At 42.1% G+C, this 23,974-nt stretch overlaps 1 protein-coding gene across 1 annotated transcript in view; it reads right to left on the reverse strand.

Moving 5' to 3' along the window:
- The window catches only part of CDH23 (cadherin related 23), a 383,781-nt gene that overhangs the window by 187,114 nt on the left and 172,693 nt on the right, over positions 1-23,974 (reverse strand). The window contains exons 12-13 of the mRNA XM_081861783.1: positions 9,513-9,662; positions 5,765-5,923 (exon numbers count right to left, since the gene is read on the reverse strand). Of these exons, the coding sequence (XP_081717909.1) occupies positions 5,765-5,923; positions 9,513-9,662 (309 nt within the window). The remainder of the gene's footprint in view (positions 1-5,764; positions 5,924-9,512; positions 9,663-23,974) is intronic.

A 23,974-nucleotide genomic window follows, 5' to 3' on the forward strand; every position in this document is an offset into this window, starting at 1 on the left:
CTTGCTGCTGTTATTGCATATAAAAAGAGCTTACATTCCTTTCTATTTATATCACTCTTAACCCTTATGCTTATAGGAATATAGAGGGGGTTCAAATATTTTTTTAAAATGGGAACGTAAGCCTACCTGCAGTGGCTCCCAGATGACATCCAGTTTCAGCTCACGTTTACCATTCATCTACATGTTAAGGTTGCAACACTTATTCAATGTAAGACAATGTCTAAGCCCCCGTTTCCTTTTGCAACTGAGCCACACAGAGGTTCACCCAAAGCAGAACCAGGATCTAAACTATGGTCTTCTGGTTCCCAAACACTATGCACTGTATCCCTGTAGAATGCTAATAAGCATTTTAAATTAGCAAATTGCTGCGCCATTCATAGCAACCTTGTGAAACTGGTTACTAGTTATTGCTATTTTAGAGAGAGGGATCTGGGGCAGATGGAGAGAAATGGGTGAATTTGCATGGTCATGGTTTAAGAAGCCAGGATATGAATGAGCAGCATGCACCAACTCATACATGGACTCCTGCCCACCACTTTGCTACATCCATACAGTTAAAAACAGTACAGTACAATGATATATAATGATCAAGTACATATTAAATTTATGTTTATATAAGTATTTATTTAACTTAAGCAAATACTGAAACATACAAAAAGGGGAGGGAGAGAACCAACAAGCTAAAAAACAAGACAAACTTACAAAAAAGAGATCCATTTGTGTATATATTTATTTCTGTATCTATTTTTACAAATAAGCAACATGTGCACCCTTTATCTTTATATAAATATTTCTCTTGTCTGAGTTAACCCATGCATGCACGCACGCACGCATACACGCACGCACGTGCGCGCGCACACACACACACACACACACACACACACTTATATAAAAAAATGCAATTTATGGCAGCAAACAGTCCATCCTTATGTCTATAATGCCCAGTTCTGTAATCTGCTTATTTCCTCTCTAGCAATTTCATAAGGATGCCACATCTTAGTTAACTTTGTTATTTCTAATTGTTCCCAACTTTTCTGAATTAAATCTTTGGTGTTCTGTTATTTTTTCCAGATTTTAGCGTATAATATCCTTGCAATGGGTACTATGTATAAAACCCTGTGTTTTATTACTTCTTTGTACTCTCATCTCTTTGTGTATAATAATAATAATAAGCACAATGGTGGTTCTACATTTATCTGTATCTGTAACAATTCCCTGAGCATCTCACGTTACCATTTGCCAAAACACCCCACCACATGTGAAAGTTGTTGCCTTTATCTTTATGACATATCCACATTATGCAAACTTCACACCATATCTTATTATTATTATTTAGAAGCCACTAACCCTAGTTTCCAGGTTTTCACATAACTGGACGCTCTGATTAAAAACTGAATTCTGGTTTGTTCAGCTGTTTGCTCACAGAGTGGCACAAAGTGGCAGTGAAGAGGCTGTGTTCACCCACCAGCAACTTGTGTACATCCCACCTTATTAAGCCAGGATATGATTCTGCAAACCACATAGTAACTTGTCAAATTAGCCCATGACAGAGATGGAGCCTGAACTGGGTCTCTAAGATCAGTATCCACTGGACCATATAGGCTAGGCTCTCAGTTGCATCCTGAGACCCAAGCATCTAAATAGTAGCAACTTGAGTCAAAGCGTGTCAGAAGGGAGACAACCCCCCCCCCCACATTTCCAAAAGTTCTGGGAACAAACACTTCCTTGGCACAGGAGGTAGAGTGCTAAAGTGTCTATGAACCACCAGCACCCTTCTCGGGCCTTGCATTTTTAAAACTGCCCATGTCTTTGCCTGAAAACCATGGTAGGCGTGTGCAGCGGAGCCAGCTGCTACTCTGCTGTCACCAGGAAAGGCTGACACATACACTCCCATATCCTAGGGACCACCCTCATTAGGCAGAACTCACAAAGCACAAAGGAAGCTACAGCAAACAGATGAAGAATTACTGCATTCATTCACAAAGGTCCTTGAAACTACACAAATCAAATGGAACACGGGACAATCAGGAAGATATGATTGAGACGGAGGGAGGGAACCCAGTTTATTTACTGGCCTTTCATAATCTGTGTGCTTCTTTCTGAATCAAGCTTACATCTGTCTAGACTAATTAACTCCTTAAAACTTATGCACAGTCTGCTCTCTAACTATGCACACGCGAACCACTTTGGGCATCGAATAGGAGTTTCAAAAGTGCGCCAGGAGTCTCTCCTTTGTTAAGGGAAGTGCACAAGGAAGGAAAGCAACAAATTACTCTTGTGGCATGTGAAGAGCTGGCATGGATTGCTCCAAGAAGATGGCACATTTTATCTTGGTTTTTCTCTGAAGCAGCTACCCCAAAGTAACAAGTGAGGTATGGCATGAGCCATGTATTGTTTCCAAGAATCACATTTTTAAAAACACATGCACACAAACCTCCCACCATTCTATCAGCTGCCAAAAAACCCCCACTGTTAAATATTCAGAACCAGCCACTAGGAGTACACCAATAATTCATACCTATCTATATGGCTAAAACATAATAGCTGGGGTGGGATTTTCAGTGATGCATGTGACCATTTAGATTCCTTCTCTCATCTTTTCCATGTAAGCGTGATCCATGGACAATTGGACTAAGACACATCTGATAAAGAATAACTTTAAACATGTAACAGAACATATATGGAAGAGCTATAAGGCCTAAGTCATTCAGAGATTGCTTAGTCAGATTGCCAAGTAATTCATGCGTTTGTTTTTGTGTGGGTGGGTGTGTTGAAATCCAGCTCTGCTGGCCTTTAACAAAAGGTGCTACTAATCACTTATTTAAAAACTCACCAACATGTGTGTGTGTGAAAAGCAAAGCAGTTGATTATTGTGTAGCACAATATGCAGATTACTGAGTTCTTTCCATCACCATTCAACTTTGTCTGGAGAGTGTGCTACTTACATGAACAATCCTTCAAACAAGCAGCACTTCTGACATGTGCAGAGTGTTGCATCTCAAACAACCAAAGAAAGCAAACAAGCACTTTCCAAAGCCTGTTAAAAGTTTGGGATCAGCTGGGAGGGCAATCTGGATTTCAATGCTAATTGCATACATTCTGATTTATCATAGAAGATTCGACTCCTGGCATTTTGCATTTGCTCTAAAATGCTGGCATAGCTGGAAGTGCAGGGGTGTGGGGGGGAGATGCTGTAACAATCTCATTGTTTAGTGTCTGACAGCCTGACTAGCTAAACATCTGTTTGAAATATTAATAACTGTCAGATGGGAACAGCTCAGGGGCTCCGTACGGTTTCACACCATCTGTTTGCAGAATAAACACACTTACATGCATACACTTGGAAACATTTTGTCTGAGTTCTACATTCCTCGTCTGCTACAGTTTGCATATGTAGGTTGATGGGAGGTAGGGGACTGTAGCGGCCCAGGACCACATGGGCTGGTAAGTTTGAGCATGCTGCTGGGGAAAAGACTAACTGAGGGCAGGTACATGTTACACTGCAGACAACCTTCCCGTTCCTCAACTATGTGTCTCCCGATGAACTCCTGTATCACCCATAGGAAAGCAGCACATGTGGGCTGGACAACTACATCCCATTGTAGCTCCAAGGCACAAGTCCAGTGTATGTCCCCATGTATTTACAGACACTTCCCTGCCGTCAAACACTTCACATTTACCAGAAGACAGGTTGCGAAGAAACTGCAAATGCATCAGCCACATAAAGTGTGAATCGGCCCAGTGAGTTGAAAACATGCAAAAACAAAACAAAAAACACACAACAAAAACTCAGAGGAAGAATTCATGCATATTTAACAACGGTGGCATAAAGACACCACCAACCACTTGTATTTTTCTTCTTTCAAGAGCCTCTTAATATTAGATTTATTAAAGTATGCTGGGCTTCTATTACAAGCAGTTAAGATTGGGAAAAGGAGTATCTTGAAAAGATGTCCCTGGGTACTTTTTAAATTTCCCATTTGGAAGATATGCATATATTGCCCTCTTCTAATTTGGGTGCAAAGTCTTGATACTTTGTTTAACTCAACTGACTTTGCTTTTCCCCTCCTCCTGCTGCCCCAACCCACGCTTAGTAGATCATGCTAAGCCAAACAGGCCTTAAACTGAATCCAGAATGCAGAGGCAGTTGGAAATAATTCTATTCACCCCTCACTTCCTGATGTTTAGCAAAAGAGCAATCTATATGAATGAATGAGCATCACAGATTTGCAACAGTCTTTGCCGCAGCTAAATGATTCCTGATCACCTAAGGTACCTTCTGCCCAACTGACTACCTGAGATTATCGTATAGGGTTCAAAGATCACAGGATGTTCAGTACACTACAAGCATAGCTGGACTTTTATCTCCTGTGTCCCACACATTTTCCTGTCTCCAACTGTCCCTGTGCTGACTATTCCATACTCTTGCTTTTACTTCCTCCCTGTATTTGTGATCAGCTCTGCTTCCTTTGCCTTCTCCCTAATAATGCTTTCAAAATCTCACATATCATCTGCAGAAGCTCTATCTTATTTCAGCTTATGACTTCTGTTATGTCACATGGCCCTTGTCATTGACAGTCAGCGTAGTGTAAACATTACAGTGTTGGACTATGACCTGGGAGATCAGGGTTCAAATCCCCATTCAGCCATGAAACTCACTGGGTGAACTTGGGCCAGTCAGCGCTTCTCAGTCTAACCCACCTCATAGGATTGTTGTGAGGATAAAATTTCCCCTTCTCCCTTGCAGCTCTTCAGACACCCTCAAAATCTGCTTGATAGGGTTGAAGGGAGCAGATTTTTGGGTGGTGAGGAGGAATGGGAAGTTCGGCTGCTCCACTTGCGCAGTGTTGGATACAGCCCTGAGCATTTGACTGCCAATGTATGCTGAACTAACAACCAATAACCTCAGACTGAAGCGGTAAGAGAGAAAGCTTAAGCACGAGTGACCTGTGCTTCCTTTTTCCATGCTTCCAGATTATGGTACAGAATGGGAGATGTCCTTCCCTAGCTCTCATAATCAACAGTGCGTTTAGCTTCCCTGCTAGTTGCCTGGAAATTGTCCTTTACTAAGGACCTCTGGACAATTAAGTCCAGTCGAAGGTGACTATGGGGTTGTGACACTCATCTCACTTTCAGGCAAAGGGAGTCAGCGTTTGTCCACAGACAACTTTCCGGGTCACGTGGCCAACATGACGAAACCGCTTCTGGTGCAATGGAATACTGTGACGGAAGCCAGAGCATGCGAAAACACCATTTACCTTCCCGCCACAGCGGTAGCTATTTATCTGCTTGTACTGGTGTGCTTTTGAATTGCTAGGTTGGCAGGAGCTGGGACAGAGCATTGGGAGCTCACTCCGTTGCGGGGATTCGAACTGCCGACCTTCTGACTGGCAAGAGGCTCGGTGGTTTAGACCACAGCACCACCCGCATCCCTGGTTGTCCTTTACTAACCTCACTTAAAGGTATGCAAATCCATTTGGGGGAATCAGTCAGGTGTCTGTTCTCTTCATTAGGATGCCCACACTCCCAAGTGACTTCTGGCTTTATGCATATGAATTATGTTTTATCATAACTGCTCTGGAGTTGTTGGGGTTTTTTTACAATGAAGAGGATAGAAATGTTTTAAAAATGAAAGCTTCATCATTTTCTAATGCACTTCTGGGCTGATCCATAGTTCTGTGATAGACTCTGAGCAACCTAAGAGTTTCAAAGGAAGAGGTACAGTGGAATGTACTTTTTGAATAGATGTACGAGTTCTGCTTACCAGAACACTCAGAACTGTAGTTCCCACGGTAGCATTCTCAAACAGGCTGATGTTGTAGAGGACTTGGCTGAAAATTGGGCGGTTGTCATTCTCGTTGATGAGGTTAATCTTCACCCGTGCAAAGCCAACATGGTCTGGCATGCTCTCATTTGCAAACAGCTGAGTGGAAACAAGGAGTAAATGATGAGTATGAAATTTAATTTGTGTCTTTAAGAGAGAGGTTCTAAATGTCCCTTGATTTCCCTGAGTGGACTGTTATGACAGCAGCAAGCATTTGGCTGGCAGGCTACGCATCAGGATTGAACCAGAATTCCACTGAATATGCCTGATGCATGAGCATCTTTTCATTCAAAAGCTCACAGCTTTACACTGCCACATTTCCAGGTTACAGCCCCTGGATTTTAACATCCAGAGCCTTGAAGCTTTATTTTCCTATTCAAGGAAGTCAAATCTCAACCTTGCAATCAAAAGCATAATCCATGTCTAACCGAAGTGACGTCATTTGTAAATCCCACCAGTAAGGAAATTCTGACAATCTTCTTTACATTTTGGACGCATTTGCTTTCTTATAAGGACATTAGGTACATTTTGAAGTCCATAAAATCTGGCTAGCATTCCAGGCATCCCACTTTTCGTTTTGTTTGAAAAAATGTTTGCAGTCTTCAAGCTACAGAAAAGACTGATAAGCCTGAAAACTTAATATTGAATTGGTGAGGACAGCAACTTTGGGACTAGAGTATGTTCAAGATATGAACTGACCCGGTTTGGGAATTGAAATTATGAATATGGCCAGATTCCCACTTAATTTGGGTTTGGTTCATAATAGGATGTGCTGCTGCTGCTGCTGCCAATTAGCTCAGCTTGCTAGTTTTTACCACTCCTTCCAAGCAAATGTACCTCTCAGAGGGGTTGGGGAACTGGTGGCAGGGAGGGTTTGCCTGTGGGAGGCTGGAGAGGACTCTACTTAACTTGAAATGATGCTCTTGAGAGTCATTCATGCTGGAACTCACTGGATTTGTAGCACTGTGTGCATCTTGTTTCAAATGAGTTGAAGACACATTCATTATACGCAAACTAGAAGCCCCTAGACTTGCACTTTATATATTTCCAATGCTGCCCTTTATTCTGAAAAGTCATCCACTTCAGCTTTAATATGCCTATCAGGATTTAGTTGTGGGTTCCAGTGTCATGTTTGTGATACAAGAATCAATGCCCTCAGGAACTACGGCATAGGGATTTGCCACTATCTTAACCTCTTAACTTTTAAAACCCTAGCAGGATTTAACCCAATGATTTACATTTCTATTTTATGTCCTGTAGTGCTCTAGGAAGGCAGGATTTTATTTATGCTTCCTTGCTGGTGTATAAAGGCCCACTGTCAAGACTAATAGCAACAGAGGCTGCTGGCATGATGTTTACAGAGCTGCTTTGACTTTCGAAAAATTTACAGCTCACCCAGACATTGGGACAAAGCTGAAGCAGGCATCTGGAAAGAGCTTCAGTGCTTGATAGGTGCATTTAAACCAAAGTTTTATAGAACATAAAACTTTTATAGCTTCAAAACATAAAAGGGAGGGGGTGTTCTATTTAAGCTTCTGCAGCTGGGGCCCTAAATTTTGGAAGATAACGCTCACAGCAGATCTCTTTTCATTTTCTTCTTCTTTTTTGGCCAAATTTTAATATTGTGAAAACAGTACGAACCGGGCAAATTAGCAAGAGCTGTGAAAGCCCCTCCACATGTGACATTTGCTTCCGTCCCTGATTTTTTAACAAACTTATTACACTAATATTTTGTCCCTGCACCTAGTGACGCCAACCTCCTTTCCTATTACCCAATAACATGACAATCACACTTGATAAATGATACAGTGAGGGATGCACACCACATTTTAATGTCATTCTCCCAAAGGTGACAGGCTAATGCACGCTTGTCAAATATATAGGCACACTGAGTTTTTTGGGGGCCTACAGTTCCTCCTCCTAACACTCCCTTAGTCGGCAGCTGCTTTTTATACCCATGTCTGATGAAGCACAGTCAGCTAAGATCATTTCCATTAAAGCAGGCCAATTATTCATCTGCTTTCAGAAGATCCAGAAGACTGCATCCAACAGAGGATTCTTTCCTCTATACCTTTGGCCCTGCTGAGTTCATTCTGTTTGCTTTCCATCAGGACATCAGAGTCTCTAAGGTTCAGGCCCATTCCTCTTAGTATGACCCCCCACAACAGCAGTACTTTTACACATCACTCCTGTGAGGAACTGGTACTGGGTAAGTCAGATGTGCATGACCAAACTGGCACACCCAACATTAGATCTGGGAATGTCTTCTTCATTACAAGAGTTTTGTGAAGGAAAATGTTAACAGCTAGAAGAGAAAACTTTTGCAAGCCTACTGTACTGATCCCACAGGACCAATTCAGGAATGAACTTTGTCCACTCACTTACAAGTTGATGCAGCATCCACTTTCGTCCTTTACAAGTTTCAAGGCACCAAAGAGTTTAGAGGCTTAACAGGTTGCCCTGTGTTCCAAAGCACGGGATCTCTCAGGTAGAAGGATGGTTTTAAAAGGTAGTAAGTAACAACAATAATAACTTCCCCATTTGCCCCCTAGGCAGCTAGTTTGCAGTGATTTCAGAAGGAAATCATTACAAAAGATAGTAAACACAACAACATTAGTAAACATAACAAACAACAAACCATGACTTGTTAGTTTCATCCATATTAACTTCTACATGTCAACAGTAACTGGAGGAAGCTCACTGTGGTAAAGCAAGCAATATCATTCATCACAGAACATGGAGGCTGATTTTTATTTTTAATGGGAATGTTCATTCAAGTCATTCCTGTAATGAACATAAAAGTGCAGAAGGTGTTATAGCTAAGTTTGATGGCAATTGTCATGGGGTATGTTCAACAAAAGGACCAAGGTAGGCACAAACTCCATGCAGCTGTGCTCCATTAAGCATCTGCCTATTCTGGCACAGCTGTCACATGACTTAATTCCTCCACTGCTAGGCCTATGGCATAGGGATCGTAAACTTTATGAAGACACACAAACTGTATTTTAACTACTTCATATAAAGTGGTACACCTGGAGAGGAATGACACAGGGAGGCCACATCTTAAAACAGATGCTGGGAAAAGGGACTCTGTGTAAAGGGACAAAAGAAAAGAACTTAGAAATGGGCTGGAAGCTTATTTGCTTATGAAAGAGAAGAGAGTAATGTTTATCTGAACTAGTCCAGTAGGATAGAAGCACATTTACAACTATGTATCCTTTACTTAAAAACAGATGTCTTTAGCTGGTGTAGCATTATGATGAAGAGTGCCAGCTGACCAGCCACCATTTATGTCCTCAATCAGATCCCTCACCTGCAATGTTGGACAATAATACTGGTCTGCTTCAATGAGCTGTTGTAAGAATTTTTGAGAGAACAAATGTGAAAGCCTGAACTCTTGAAACATGTTATACGGATAGTAATGTTGATTAGAGGAATTCGTCTTGCAATCAAATGTTTTATCATGTTAGTCACTGGGAGCTCATTCTATCATTAAGGAGTACTTCAAATTTGTAACTATTTTACTGCAAACTCTACTTGATTAATTTTGCCATACTCAAAAATCTGTCTCCACTCCCATATATTATCTTTCTCCACAATGAAGATGGATGGTATCCAACCATCTTCAATCTCTCTTATGTCTCACCCTCCCTTACGTTGTTCATATATCTTTTAAAAGAATCCTTACAGAAAATTCGTAGCGAGGGATTGTCTCAAAGTCCAGCGGCACTGCAACTCTAATCCGGATATCTGCCTTTCCTTGAATTGACGTTGGAGAGATGATAAAGTGGTTGGAGTTGTTTCCCACTAGGTAAACTTCAAAAACACTGTTGAGCCCCTGAAGAAACAAAAAAAGGCAGTAATATTAAACCTGAATGAGCCTGACTGGTTGGTGTGCAGATAGGGATTACCAACGCTAAACACATAGGAAAAGTCTACCCAACTCAACAGAAGAAAAGTGAACAGAACATAGCCTGAAGGTAAAATAACATAATGAAGTGTGCAACAAAAACAAAAAAGAGAGATGGAATACATTTTTTAAAAAAATGGCAAAGAAAGAAATCTGTAAATATGGAGAGTGGGAAGCCACGGTTTGCTTGTGTCTACAAAACTCAAATAGTAGCAGTTTACTCTAGGAGCCCCTTTGGGAGTCAAGTACCGGAACATCACTTCCATACTGGAACATAAAAACAGCCCTTCTGGATTAAACCAAAGGGCCCTCTAGTCCAGTTTCCCGTTCTCACAGTGGCCAATCATATGCCTATAAGAAGCTTGCAAACAAGACATGAATGCAACAACACTTTCCATACTTAGGCTCCCCAGAGGCATACTGCCTATGATGCTAGAGGTAATATCTAGCTATCATGACTAGTGGCATGGATAGCCTTACGCTCTGTGGATTTGCCCAAGTACACCTTTAAAATTGCCCAAGTTGGCAGCCATCGCCATTTTGTGGTAGCAAAACTATGTGCTGTCTGAGTGACTTTCATTGCACCCCCAGCCCAGCCCAAATGCCCATTTCCAGGAAGCCTTGAGCACCATTTTTATTTTACACTCTTCTTAAATGAATATTTGGGGATCAAAAACACATTCAGTAGAACCTTACATCTTCTTGAAATATTAATTCCAAATGAATTACTATGAAATCTGTGAGACCACTTATGCATTTATTTATTTATTTTTGCTAAAGAGCACATAGTTGGTGTAAATCTCCCCTTAAGCGGCAGTAGTAGCTATCCTTATCATAATGGAGAGGAGAAGAAGCCTCAGCATTAGAACTTGAGCAGAGAAGGGGGCAGCTGAAAAAAAAAAGAAAAAAAGTTTTGTTCCCCAAAAAACTGACACTTCACAATCTCCATGCCCAAACACTGCGCTCCTTCCCAGAGCCCAGCCCAGCAGAGCACATTACAATAAAGTTGAAAAAACCGCTGGAGCTGAATTTCCAATTTTCCCCCAAATGGAGTCAGTCTTCTTGGAAGGAGGGACCAATTAAATGCACGAAGGGGCACTAATAGCAAAAGCTGGCTGAGCGTGACAGCTGAGAAGCGGGTGACATGGCTAGAGAATCCCCCTTTCCATTTCTGCCTCCCTCCTCCCAACCAAATCCAACAATAAATATCCTAGAATGCAGCAGAAAAGAGCTAAAATAATATTGGTATTTATACAGGAGCCAGAGGTGAGGGTGATACCTCACAGACAGCTTTAGGAAGACCAGGTTCCTATTCCAAAGATCTGGCAACTTGAAGAAGCCAAAAAAGTATCATATTGAAATCTAAGCCGAAAAGTAAACAATTGTAAATAGGGTTTTGTTCTCCAGGTAGCATGTGCAACATGAAAATAACCAGAATCTGCTGGCTCATGCTTCTGCTTATTGGAGAATGAAAAGGGTTCCCTTTCTTTTTCAAAATACAGGTGGGGAAAATGCCACACTCAGGACAGAAGTTCAAGATCAAATGTTCCTTTCTTCCATAGTTCTGAGGTGGAAGCTGTCTTCAGTTCTGGAATGAATAAAAGTAATTCATCCCAAAGATGGGATTATATTCTCTAATTTGCTAGCAACACCCTTTTTGAAGTTGTGATAACCATAGGCTGCACCAAACGAGGCAAATGTATCTATGCAATAGCATATAGTGAACATGTCAACAGATTTCTAGGGTACTTCCCTGCACACTCAATCAAAGGCCAAGTCCTATCAATTGTAGAAGCTGCAGAACCTTTCATGGACTGAACTGCAAAAACACTTGAGGGCCTTGAAAGTCAGATGAATGAAATGTTTACTTTAGTACCACAGAAGTAGAAATCCTGGAACCCCAAAAAAGAGGAACAAAAATTTAAACCTCCTAGAAACCTGGGCCATAGAAAGAATCAGGGCTCTCCTAACATTCATGGTGTGCCATTCTTTCCACCCTAAATGATGGGGATTTAGAAAGAAGGCAAGACAATCTCCTCAAACCTATTAAATGAAATGCCCCATTTCTGTTTGCACAAATCAGTAGAGAATTTATCTAATGTTGACTGTTTATTGAATAGTCATTCTGATGTATCTACAGGAAGGTTCTGTGATGTCACACCAAGCACATTTTCCAGAGCATTTTCCCAACACTTTTGAAGCTCCCATTGGTGAAAGTGGAAGTTTCCCTGTTCTGGTTTCATGGAGCCATGGGGCCGATTTAAACCTACATTATAAGACATGGCTATTTATGACTCGTTGGATGAACAACATCTGGCTACTCAATGGCTCTTTTCTATCTTTATGCTTAATGATCAACAGTTGGCCACTTACGGTCAGAGTTGCTATACCAGGCCTCTGCTGTATATGCACTTCAAACTAATGCAAGTAAAAAATACAAAATCAGGTTTGTATTTCATAAACATCATATGCAAGAATCTTTTACATCTGGTAGGATTCATGCTCCATCACCCCACTCACAAATTATTTACATAAACCATGAAAAACTAGAATTTTGTACTGGCCTTATTTCTGCCGTAATTCTTCAGCCTGCTTGCGTTTTTCTTTATTTACTTATTTTAACAAATTAATATCCCACCCTTCCTCCCAAAGGAGCACAGTGTGGCGAACAACAAGTGATAAAATAACAAAACTTCTTAAAGACGATTCCAGTATAGGTGCAGACTAGGAAAAATCTCAGCTTAAAAGTCTCTAGATGGAAGAGGAAGGTCTTCAGTAGGCACCAGAAAGACAACAGAAAAGGCACTTGTATAATATTCAAGGGGATGGAATTCCAAAGGGTAAATACCACAAGGCTATAGGCCTGACACCTGCATTATGAGGAATGGACCTCCCAATAAGAGGCAAGATCTTTCAGATATTCTGGTCCCAAGTTGTTCAGAACTTTATACAGCCAAACCAGCACCGTGAATTTAGCCCAGTACCTAATCGGCAGCTTTCAGCCATGGGGTGTTGGTGATATTCTGCCCCAGGGAGCAACTAAGCTGCATTTTGCACCAGCTGCAGCTTCTGGACCAACCTCAAGGGCAGCCCCACACAAACACCATGTTGAAGTAATCTAACTTGGAGGTTACCAGCATATAGACAAAGTGGTTCCCATCTAAAAATGGCTGAAGCTGCCTTACCAGCTGAAGTCTTGAGCCTCTAGTATGAAGCTGCTCTCTTAGGGGGAGTGTGACCCCACTCAAAGCAGGCAAAGCTTATGACCCATGCAAATTGGCAAACCAGTAAACCTGTTAAGATGAGTGATCCACCCCTGAAAAGATCATCTGGAAAATATCCTTTGGAAGCATGTCACAGCAAAATCTCCATCCATGTGCAATTGTTTTGTATGCCATCAAAATAACTGCCTAATCTGAAGAAGCTCCTGGCAAAGGAGGACAGTAACCTCATTCAGCTGATGCTGAAGGAGGCCTCAAGGACTTGGAGGACACAGTCGAGTGTCCCATGTGACCTGCCCCACATCTCCTAAGCTAGTCTGTGGCCCTCAGATGTGAGGATGAAATAAGATTCTACTGCCAGTTGACTTCTGCACATGGAATGGGAGGTGGTCGCAATGCTGGCCTTTGCCTCAGGCAGCAAAATGTCTTGGGCAGCCCTGAAAAACAGTGTTGGCCAGTGCTTGCTGTCAGGAGATACAACTGCACTGATTCGCCAGATAGGTAAGCTGGGTAAAATAAAGGCAGGCAGGATTGGAGAAAGCAGACATGTGGGCACTTGCCAAGGAAGTAAGCAGGTACAGGCAGCTTGATAGGACTTTAGTGTTTACTTAAGAGACAAACTGCTCAATCTGGGAAGCCGGACTGGAGCCTGAGGTTTTATAAGGCCCGGTGAAGCCTCGCTGCCTCATTCTGTCCTCTGACAATTGCTGAGTAGGCAATCTGCAGTACTTCCTTCTAAGCAGCTGCACTGATGAAGAAGGGCAGAAGCTCCCTCTTCTGGGAAGCTGCCATGGTGGCACAAAGGGCTATACAAAACTAGCACCTTACAGACCCGGCAGGGATTTGGCTGTGTGTCTACTGCAGTTATTAGAGTCCAGGTAATATGTAACTTTTGCATAAGGTGTTGTCACAGGCTCAGCTACAGAAATAAGGTGAGAAAGCCACAGAAATGTCTTCACCACTCTTTAGCTGGGATGGATCTCTCATGTTCCATCATTGCCCTGGGAGCAGGTGCCTTTCATCACGGTAAGCTGCTGTCGATTTTCTTGGAGCCCAAGAGGATAATTTTTTTGTTGGGGTGGGGGGAAGGAGGCGTGATAATGTTGAACATCAAAAGAAGCCCCCAGCATGTGCGGAAAGGAGCAGGGTTATTTAATTCCCTTCCAGCTGGGAAAACAGATCAGCCTGTTGATATTTGCCATCCCTAATTACTAACTACTTCAGTGCCTCAGCTTCCCCATGTGAAGTCTTGAGAAGTGGAATTCATCTGCCCGTTGGGAGAAGTGCTGTATTTTTCTCTGTTATTTATTTCATCTTTTTTTTTATTGTTGATTCTCCCCCATGCTGTTTTCTTTGCTCCTAGTTTACCGAAGCCTTTGAACCCCCTGCAGATGGCTGAGAGCAAATCTGAATATTCAAATTGTTATCAGCTGCCCACCAGAAGGGACTGGCTTAGCCTGGATCACAACTATCTCCCCCGTCACACACTGGCCTACAGGAAAAGGTGGGGAGATTCTGGAAAATTTTCCATATTGTTTTATAACGAAAGGACTGGCCACCCCACAGAGACAGACGGGACACACACACACACATCCTGGTTCTACCTGGGAAATTATTTGAGGCATACGAAATGAAGAGCAAGAGAAAATAAAAAGGCAGAATCAGTATAAAATGTGTAAAAAACACTTGAAGGGGGATATAGAAAACCTCCCTGTTTTCCTCCACTGTGCTTCCAACATACTCCCAGACTGGCATTGCTACACTGGGACACTTACCCGCCCCCCTCTCTTTTTTCTTTTTGTAAAGCAAATCCAAATAATTGCTATGCACAGTTGCAGGTATAACAGCATCTACACATCACGTTCCTCACTCGATAGCAAATGCAACACTATAAAGTGTTGGGATATTTGAATCATTGCTGTGCATCACATGCATAATTAGTTTAATTGTGCAGCAACTTGGGCAATTAAACTGCCACTTTTTAATTGAATCCGACAGTGATGATGCAGTTTCCGCTTCCGCAGTGAAAATCAGAGATGCAAGGCATCCCTCCACTTGCAAAAAGAACAGTTTTGTTAACAACAACAAGAATTTTATTATTTGTACCCCACCCATCTAACTGGGCCACTCTGGGCAACTTCCAGAATGTACAAAAACAGATACACACACACACACACACACACACACACACACACACATACACACGTATGTATGTATATAATGGATATTGATTCCATTTAATTTAGGCTTCATCCATATCTGGCTTATAAACTAAGCATGTGAGGCTGTGATTTCACATGCCTTTCTTTCCTAATCTTCTCCTTCAACCAGGCTGCAAGCATCTGCCATTCTACAGAACTGCACTTTCCCTCTGTGAAAAGCACAAATGCTTCACTGCTCTTTCTTGTGAAGAAAACAAAACCAAGGCTAGCAGCAGCCCAATGCCCAGGAAGAACCATAATAAACCAAACTTCACAGGCCAACACTTCACAGGAAACCCTACAATATTATATGAACCTGACATACCTGCCCAGGAAGGAACAGTTATCTTTAAAAGCCAGGAACTCATCTTGGATTGAAAGCTGCCATTTCGAAGCATTGATATTATGGATTTATATTAAGGACTCCAACACAAGTGGGTGTTGCTATAGCTTCAACTCTCTTGTAAGTCACACTCTGTACAGTCACAGAAAGCACTAGATGCTTCAGGTGGCCATCTCACTCTGCCTAATGGTAGGGCTGGAAGATAACAATTCAGTGCACCACCACATACGCTCATTTACCTGTGTGTGGAAGCACAAAGCTCCTCACTTCTCTCCTTGATGAGTGTGTGCCATTCTATTTTGGGGAACAGTATGCTCCTCCGTTAACTGCTTTACCCCCATTTAATCCTATCTTCTTTGTAACCAGCCCCACCTGCATGGGAGTAGATGTGTGTTGAGTTATGAGCCCAAATGACTTGCACATGCGAGAAGTAGCGATTGATATGGGAGGTGGACAGCGGCCTCCCATTCAGGGGAACTGTCCAGCTTGCTGCAGCGTATGCACACTTGTGCATCATTCAGAGGGAAGAATGCTTTGCACATGGGCAGCTGTACCCAGTGCTGGTGCCAAGCTATTCTGTACCTTAGGCAATGCTAACTACTTGCACACACACACCCCTGCCCAAAATAGCTAACTTTAATTTTCAAAAACGAATCTCTTGTAGAAATTATAAAAAAATTCAAAATAAAAAATAAAAGTGAAATATTATCAGAAATGTATAAGCTATAATGAAAGATAATCTATAAAATGGTGCTCCTCAAAGGTAATCATGGCACCTCTCTGAGGACTGTGCCCGAGGCGGCTGCCTAGTTGCCCTAACGATAGCACCGGCCCCAGCTGTTCCCATGAAGAGACTGATCGTGCCCATTTTTTCTGCAGCCCTGTGAGCCATAATGCCCAGCGTGTGTATGCAGATAGTGATTAATAAATTGAAATTAACCCCAGTAAAAATGTGGTGATAATAGCTTCACAAATACCTGCAATAAAGGTTATGATATAAGGTTAAGGATCATAGGCATAGCCGGGGGGGGGGAACTGCCCCCCAAATCAAGTAAATCAATAAAAATACTTAAGTAGCTGAGGTTCAGCGCCTACTAAAGAAGGCAAGGCCTGTCTGCAGCAGAAGGGGAACTCAGCACAGACAGCTAGATGGTGCCCTGAGGTTCTCTGTTGCTAAAGCAACATTTGAGTCTGGTTACATGGAGCTGTCCAAGGTGCTACCCGGAGCTTAAGTTTGTGTTCCCAGAACCAGAATTTAGCCCTAAGTTATTCTGACTTGAATAGAAATTGAATTCTGCTTGCTTTGCTTCTCTGGCTGGCCTTGCCAGAACTGGAACTATTGCCTGGAACCCCCTTTCCTTGATCTGGAACCCCACCTGCCTGAGACCACCTGGGACAGAACACTGTCTAATTTTCCATGTGTGGTGTCAGAAAATCTTAAGTGTATAGACTTCCTGTGATTTAACACTCTATTCTTTGATTCATTTAATTGAAGCACAATCAAGTGACCACATACAGAGCTGGGAAAAATAAAAGAAACCATCTTTTTATCTAAAAAAGGTATGGGGAGGTGGGCTGTAAGCTAACAAAGAACAGATTAGAAGACCATTTTCGTACACTTCGTTACAGAGGCAGCATTTTAGACTTTGAGATGATTGACTAGTGATTTTCCCACCATTTGTTCAATAACAAAGAAGCTGTGATTAGCTTAAGGACAGTCCCTGTTGTTCAAGAGGAAGACAAGGGAAGTTTTTCAAAGAGCAAGTACTCAGCCTCTGTCACAAATCTATGCAAGTGACTTTGTTGGCAAAGTGAACCACTTTGTTAATATAAGGGTTTCCACAATGAATTATAGACAAAATGCTACATGTTTCCCTGGCAATGCATTATGCACCATCTGCACGTGAATCTTCTCAGGATGACTGTAAGAACCTTGCTCAGGTGGGTCTGCAGCCGGCCAGCTGTGTTCCAGTTCAATGGAATGCAAAACTGTAAGTTTGGCCACAGCTTTTTCTTTTACAAAACTGTCTTGGGTATACTTGATGACCACAAGGCTCTTGTGACTATTCTGTTTTTGACATTATGTAGCTGAAATGATTATGTGGCTCAAACTCCTATCTAATATACCAGATTCTTCACTTCAAGGACATGCTGGCATAGCCTGTATGGAGATAACTTTCTCTTGGGTCAAAGGATGACCACGTTTTCCAAGCCAAATATCAAAGATTCAAATGCAGCAAATTTTGGGACCCTAATCAAAGCAGAATTCTCTTTGTTGCTGTTACCACAAAGGTGAGCAGCCACTGCCAGTGATACATGGCTGGGAATCAGCATTAGAGCTGAGCCAAAATATGAAGACAACAAACGTATTTGCCCTACATGGCATATATCTCACACAAAGCATTTTTTCCCACTCACTTGCAAAAGGATATGTACCATATTTTTCACTCTATAGGACAAACTTTTTCCCCTCCAAAAATTAAGGGGAAATGTGTGTGCATCCTATGGAGCGAATGCAGGCTCCTTGGCTTCAGCGATAGCAACGTGAAGCCTCCGAAGCGCAGAGGGAGCACTCCCTCCACGCTCTGGAGGCTTCATGTTGCTTTCGCTGGAGCCTGGAGAGGGAGAGGGGTCAGCTTCGGGTTCCTTTTGCTGAAGCTAGGAGAGCAAGACTCTCCTGGCTTCAGCAGAGAGGGAGAGCTGTGCAGCGTCTCTTCAGCGAAGCGGGAGGAGAAATGGAAGGGGCTCTATTTCTCCTGCCACTTCGCTGAAGGGGTGCTGAGCAGAGAGGGGGAGAATTGTTTTTTTCTTGTTCTCCCTCTCTAAAACAAGGTGCGTCCTATGGTCGGGTGCGTCCTATAGAGCAAAAAAGTACGGTGATTCTTTGCCATTTGGCAGCTGGGTGGGGTGCAATGGGAACATGGGGACATTGCTGAGGGAAATAGGGCAGTGCCCCCTCATCCAAACCAAATCACACTTAGTTGACTATGTGGGGCAGAACACAGACTGCAATGAGCATTCAAGTGATTGTCCAAACCTGCATGTACCATTCAGCATGAGATGATTGGAAACTGAGGCTGACACAGAGTCAAAGGATCACCTGAATAGGCTCAACCGCCTTTCACACATCAAATGCATCTAGAGTCCAAGCAAGTTCTATCTTCATTGTCTATCCCTCCTTTTTCTTGTGTTGAGATTTTCTCTTGTGCTCAGCTATTCCCTCCCTCCTTCCTGCTTTCCTGGGGCTATCTGCTGAATTCCACACACGCATGCACAGACAGGGATCAATCCGAGGCTGACTCGCCTTCAGCTTATCTCTGCTCCAAATGATTGATTTTCCCTCTTTAAGGGTAATTTGCTGGTGAATTCCATGTATTGCAAAAACCCCTGTGAAATCTAATTCATTCCGATTGGCAGCTAGCACTTTTGGGAAAGAATACTACAGAGTTGTCCATTATTCTTTATGGTTATGATCCATGTAATGCATTTATATTGCATATGTGTGAATTTTAATGCATACACACACACACACACACACACACACAGAGAGAGAGAGAGAGAGAGAGAGAGAGAGAGAGAGAGAGAGAGATACACTCATATATATAAAATAATCTGCATGTCAAGACAGTAATTATATGATGGAGAGCTCAAAGGCTTGCCACTATTTTGTGACTCTTTGTTTGCTCCTAATAAAGATATTGTCCAACTGTGAATTTTGGAATGGCTGGCTGTGATGTAACTTAAATCTTAATACTAACAAACACAGTTTGCATAAGTCCAATTCTGACTCACCACAGAAATCTTTTTTCCCCAGTCTGAGGAATGTAAAAAATGGGAGAAGGAAAAAAGGAGGAGAACTCCCTTGGCCCCTCCAGTCTTCCAGAGATGTGCCCTGCCTTGAAATGTACTGGAAAATGGTATGACCATTCATCATTCTGGTTGGGCCTGATGGGAGTAGGAATCCAACAACATATGGGGGGTGCCACAGGCTCTTCGCCCCTATACTCAGGCTGTGAAATTTTGGACAGGGGGACTGATTTCTGGCTTTTCAGTTTGGGACATGATCTTGATTCTGTAAAGGAAGTATCATAGCAAATAATGCAACTATTTGCATTATAGCAGTCTCATTAAAGTTTCCAATGTATAGAATGATTGGATATGGAATCAAGCCATTGTGGTGCAATGAATGGAGCTCAAATCCCTGTCAAGCTATGATGAAACTCTGCGGGTGCCCTTAAGCGACCACTGTTTCTTAGCCTAATCTACCTCATGGAGGTTTTGCCAGAATAAAATAAAATGACCCCATTTATGTTACCCTGTACTCCACAGTGAAAGGAGAGATATGCATGTCAGCATATTCCTTCCTCTAAGGTATTCAGGCCAGTTGTTCTCTCCCAGGTTAATCTACCTCACAGGGTTAGTGTAATGCTAAAAGGTAAAGCGAGTGTTTGCCACAACCCTTACCGCCTTGGAGCAAGGAGATTATAATAAACAAATGAATACATCAACATCTCATCACTTGATGGAATGTCAATATGGCCATTTACTTATCACATTTTTTTAAAAAAGCCTACCCTTTCCCTGAGGAGTTAAGCATTGTGGCGAATGCTTGATTCTACAGTACTTACTGTAGAATTCTGTAATTCTGAACTGCCCACACTTTATCATGGCAGAGGCAGAATAATTATCCCACTATATGGCTTTGTGATGGGAGCTGAACTCTTGTGTTCAGTTACTGGCCATTTCTCTGCCAGAAATATGTCAGCACAAGTCATGGGATTCAGAGAATGACAACAACAGTCTGTAAGAGATTGAAACAGTGAAGAAGGATCAAAACAACTTATATGTATGTATGTATATCATGACTAAACTTCAGTATTAATTCATTTCAAAGTTAAAAAATTGTACTTCCATTTTACAGAAGGAAAAACATTTCTAAAAGCATATTTTGTTTCTCCTAAAGCTGTTGCTAAAAACAACTAAAACTTGTCTTGATCTCAATTGTCTCTCCATATATTTATTTAGTTGATTTCCCTGGTGAATTGAACAATTCTCTTTCTGCCCTTAAACAAATGAACTAGGCCAGCTCCTGCATGAATGCTGAAATACTATGATAGGTTCTGTCAGATATGTCCCTGTAAATCTGTGTGTCTTAAATTTTTCTCCCTGTCTTACTTATTGGATTGTTCTTTGAAAAAACCACTCCTCTAGCTGTCCACTGTATGAAACACAACTGTCCACTGAAAAATACAATGCTCTGTGGAAATGACAATGTGAAATGTTCGTTCCTTTCAGAAGCCATCACATTGGTGTAATCATGGGATAGTTGTTCTCTCCATCTTCTCACTGTCAAAGTTCTGTTGTTGTCTCCCCATAAGTTATGGGGGCCCAAATATGGCACCAACATGTTTCACAACATGGTTTTTGTACTCTGCAGCAGCTTTCTTTATACTCGTGGAAAGGAGGTTTGTCACACTCAGGGCTGCTAAAGCACTGCTTTTCCACAATTAGCAAGAAGCTGAATTAAAGCAGAGGTTCCACACAAGAACTCAGTGCTATATTACCTACCAACACACTTTCCAGTAGTCAAGATCCTCCTTTGATCTTTACTCACAAGCAAGTCTGATTCTGTGAGGTTCCCAGCAATGTTAACTAACATGTTCCTTCTTGTAGGAACTGATTAAATAATGGCACCCGAGTCCTTAAATGCCTTAACAGAACTTCGCCTGTCCACATTAGACAGGACTGTGCATGAAAACGACGTTTTATTATATTTTTAATCACCACAATCAGTTCTGGAAGGGTGGGGGAGACAACAGAGAAAACACTGAATGCATCAGGCTGCATGCCACAGCACCCTCAAATCCAGAGAAAGAGGAGACCCTCTAGACTCCAGAACAGCATGGAAAGTGCCAAAGGGGCGGCAGCAAAATATGATCTTTTCTTTGACAAGGGAATTGTATAATTTTACATTACAGTCGTACCTCCACTTACATATCCCTCTGGTTATGTAAACTTTGGGATATGTAAACGACAAACCTGGAAGTACGTTTCCAAGTTTTTGCCATGCACGCATGCACAGAAGCACTTTACCACCACATGCATGTTTGCAGAAATGGTCCCTCCGGTTGCAGAAACCTCGGGATCCGACCGGAGCTCCAGAATGGATCCTGCCCGCAACTGGAGGTACCACTGTATATCACATGAAAAGCAAAAGAAGGGAAAACAATGTACTTGCTCCCCCCCCTCTCTCACACACAGTGTAAATTATCAACTTGACCAGTGGCAGCAATCCATTAATGGGATAATGGGAGAAGTTTGGTACACATTTTAATGACAGTTCACCTAATTCATAGTTCTTCAAACAACATACCAACCAAAATGTAGCTATCCTTCGAAACGCACATATGTGATGCAGCTCCCCAACCAAAAACTGTCTACAAAAAATTATTGAGTTGATCAACATGGTTTTAATTGATTACTCTAATTCTTTGACTCACTGTGTGTGTGTGTGTGTGTGTGTGTGTGTGTGTGTGTTTTGTCTTAATCCTAAACAAAGGAATGGTGGTACTGTAGTTCTGGGTCTCACTTGCAAGACAATTGCCTCCGTTTTACATTTTGAGTGTCTTAGAAATTATTGCTGTTTATATATTTATTTATCATTGCTGGGGGGAAATTGCTGGTGGGCTTTAATAGCCAAACATTTCCATTCCTGAATGGCCAAAAGACCATTTTCCCACATACATTCAGGGACCATTGAGTCGATAGTACCAACGTGTAGTGAAAATACAGTTGCAAACATTGGGTTGGATCTAGACTTCAGTTCCTCCAGCAGGAGCATCTGAAGATGAAGCTCTGCTTAGGGCTCAAGGTCCTCCCCTCCCATTACACCCCATAGCATCACCTCTAACACGTTCAGAACAGTATGAGGAGGTGATGATGTGGGTTGCAGAGGGAGTGAAAAACTGGCCAAAAGAAAAGAAAGTAGCCTCCTTGCTATCTCTGCTAGCAAGTTGGATTAACAGTCTTTCATGAGTAGAAGTCAAAGTCTGTGGTCTAAGTCCAAATTCAGCCTCCCTCCCACCCCTACCTATCGAACAGGACATGCACTCTCTGCTAGAGCCCTCAATCATTTGCTAAAACAACACAAGAGAAATAAGCACTATCAAAATCAGTTCAAAAAAACTGAAACTATTTTTAAAAGTACACAAAAGCAAATGGGAAATGTGAGAAAAACAGGAAAAAGTAAATCAAACTATTCAGCCTAAATGGGTTTCCGATATGTTAAACATGTTTTCTTGAGATGTAGCACCAACAATAAAGAGGCAGGTAAAATGATCCTGCACCTTCCGTAAAGGAAAGGTTCATTAGTATTCACTATACCGATATAGTTTCTGTTTTGGTGTGGCGGCTGGGGAGAGGCAGGGATGCTTTTCAGCAGAGTAAATAAATTATTTCAGCAAGATTCTAAAAATGATTCTCATTTCCCCCCAAGAGGCCTTTTCAGATGAGTAATCCTGCCATTCTATATGCATGCCCATTGTGAGCGCCTGCGTCATTCCCCCTTTCCAGCATCACAGCTTCACAAGTACTAATATCTATTTATGCCCCTGCTAGGAAGCAGCATCTATATGCTGACTGCAGCGCTTCTTTCAAATTCTTCCTTTCCAAAGCAATTGTCTCAGTTTTACATGCGCGTGGGTTTTTGTGTTGTTTTGCAACTCTTGAAAACTACATTTCCCAGATGCTTTGGGGAGTCTCTTAAAGCAGCGTTTGGTTCAGTAGTAGCATATACTTTGATAAAAGATTCACTGTCTAACCAAAAGAAAGATCATCATAAGTGCTAAGAAGCATAAGGTGGTGACACCTTAATGTTTTAATTCCTAAGTGATCCTTTAAAAAGGTAAAGGTACCCCTGACCATTAGGTCCAGTCGCAGACGACTCTGGGGTTGCAGCGCTCATCTCGCTCTATAGGCCGAGGGAGGCAGTGTTTGTCCGCAGACAGCTTCCAGGTCATGTGGCTAGCATGACTAAGCCACTTCTGGAGAAGCAGAGCAGAACACGGAAAAGCCGTTTACCTTCCCACAGGAGCGGTACCTATTTATCTGCTTGCATGTGCTTTCGAACTGCTAGGTGGGCAGGAGCAGGGACCGAGCAACAGGAGCTCACCCCGTCACGGGGATTCGAACTGCTGACCTTCTGATCAGCAAGTCCTAGACTCTGTGGTTTAGACCACAGCACCACACACCCATCATTTTGATTGTGGGAGGCCATGAGCACCCGATGCTGTGAAAATAATGACTTTGCATATTTTAACATGTGAAAATGATTCTTCTCCACCATAAAATATGCAAAGAATGTGAACTTTCTTAAGAGAAAGTGTGCAGGACTGCCACACAACAAATGCTGATCTGCCATTCTTTTGTAACAAATGAGCGTTCACCATTTTCCTTGCAGCATAATGTACATTATTA

Source organism: Podarcis erhardii (genome assembly GCF_964252035.2).
Source record: "Podarcis erhardii genome assembly, chromosome: 5".
Taxonomy (NCBI): Eukaryota; Metazoa; Chordata; class Lepidosauria; order Squamata; family Lacertidae; genus Podarcis; species Podarcis erhardii.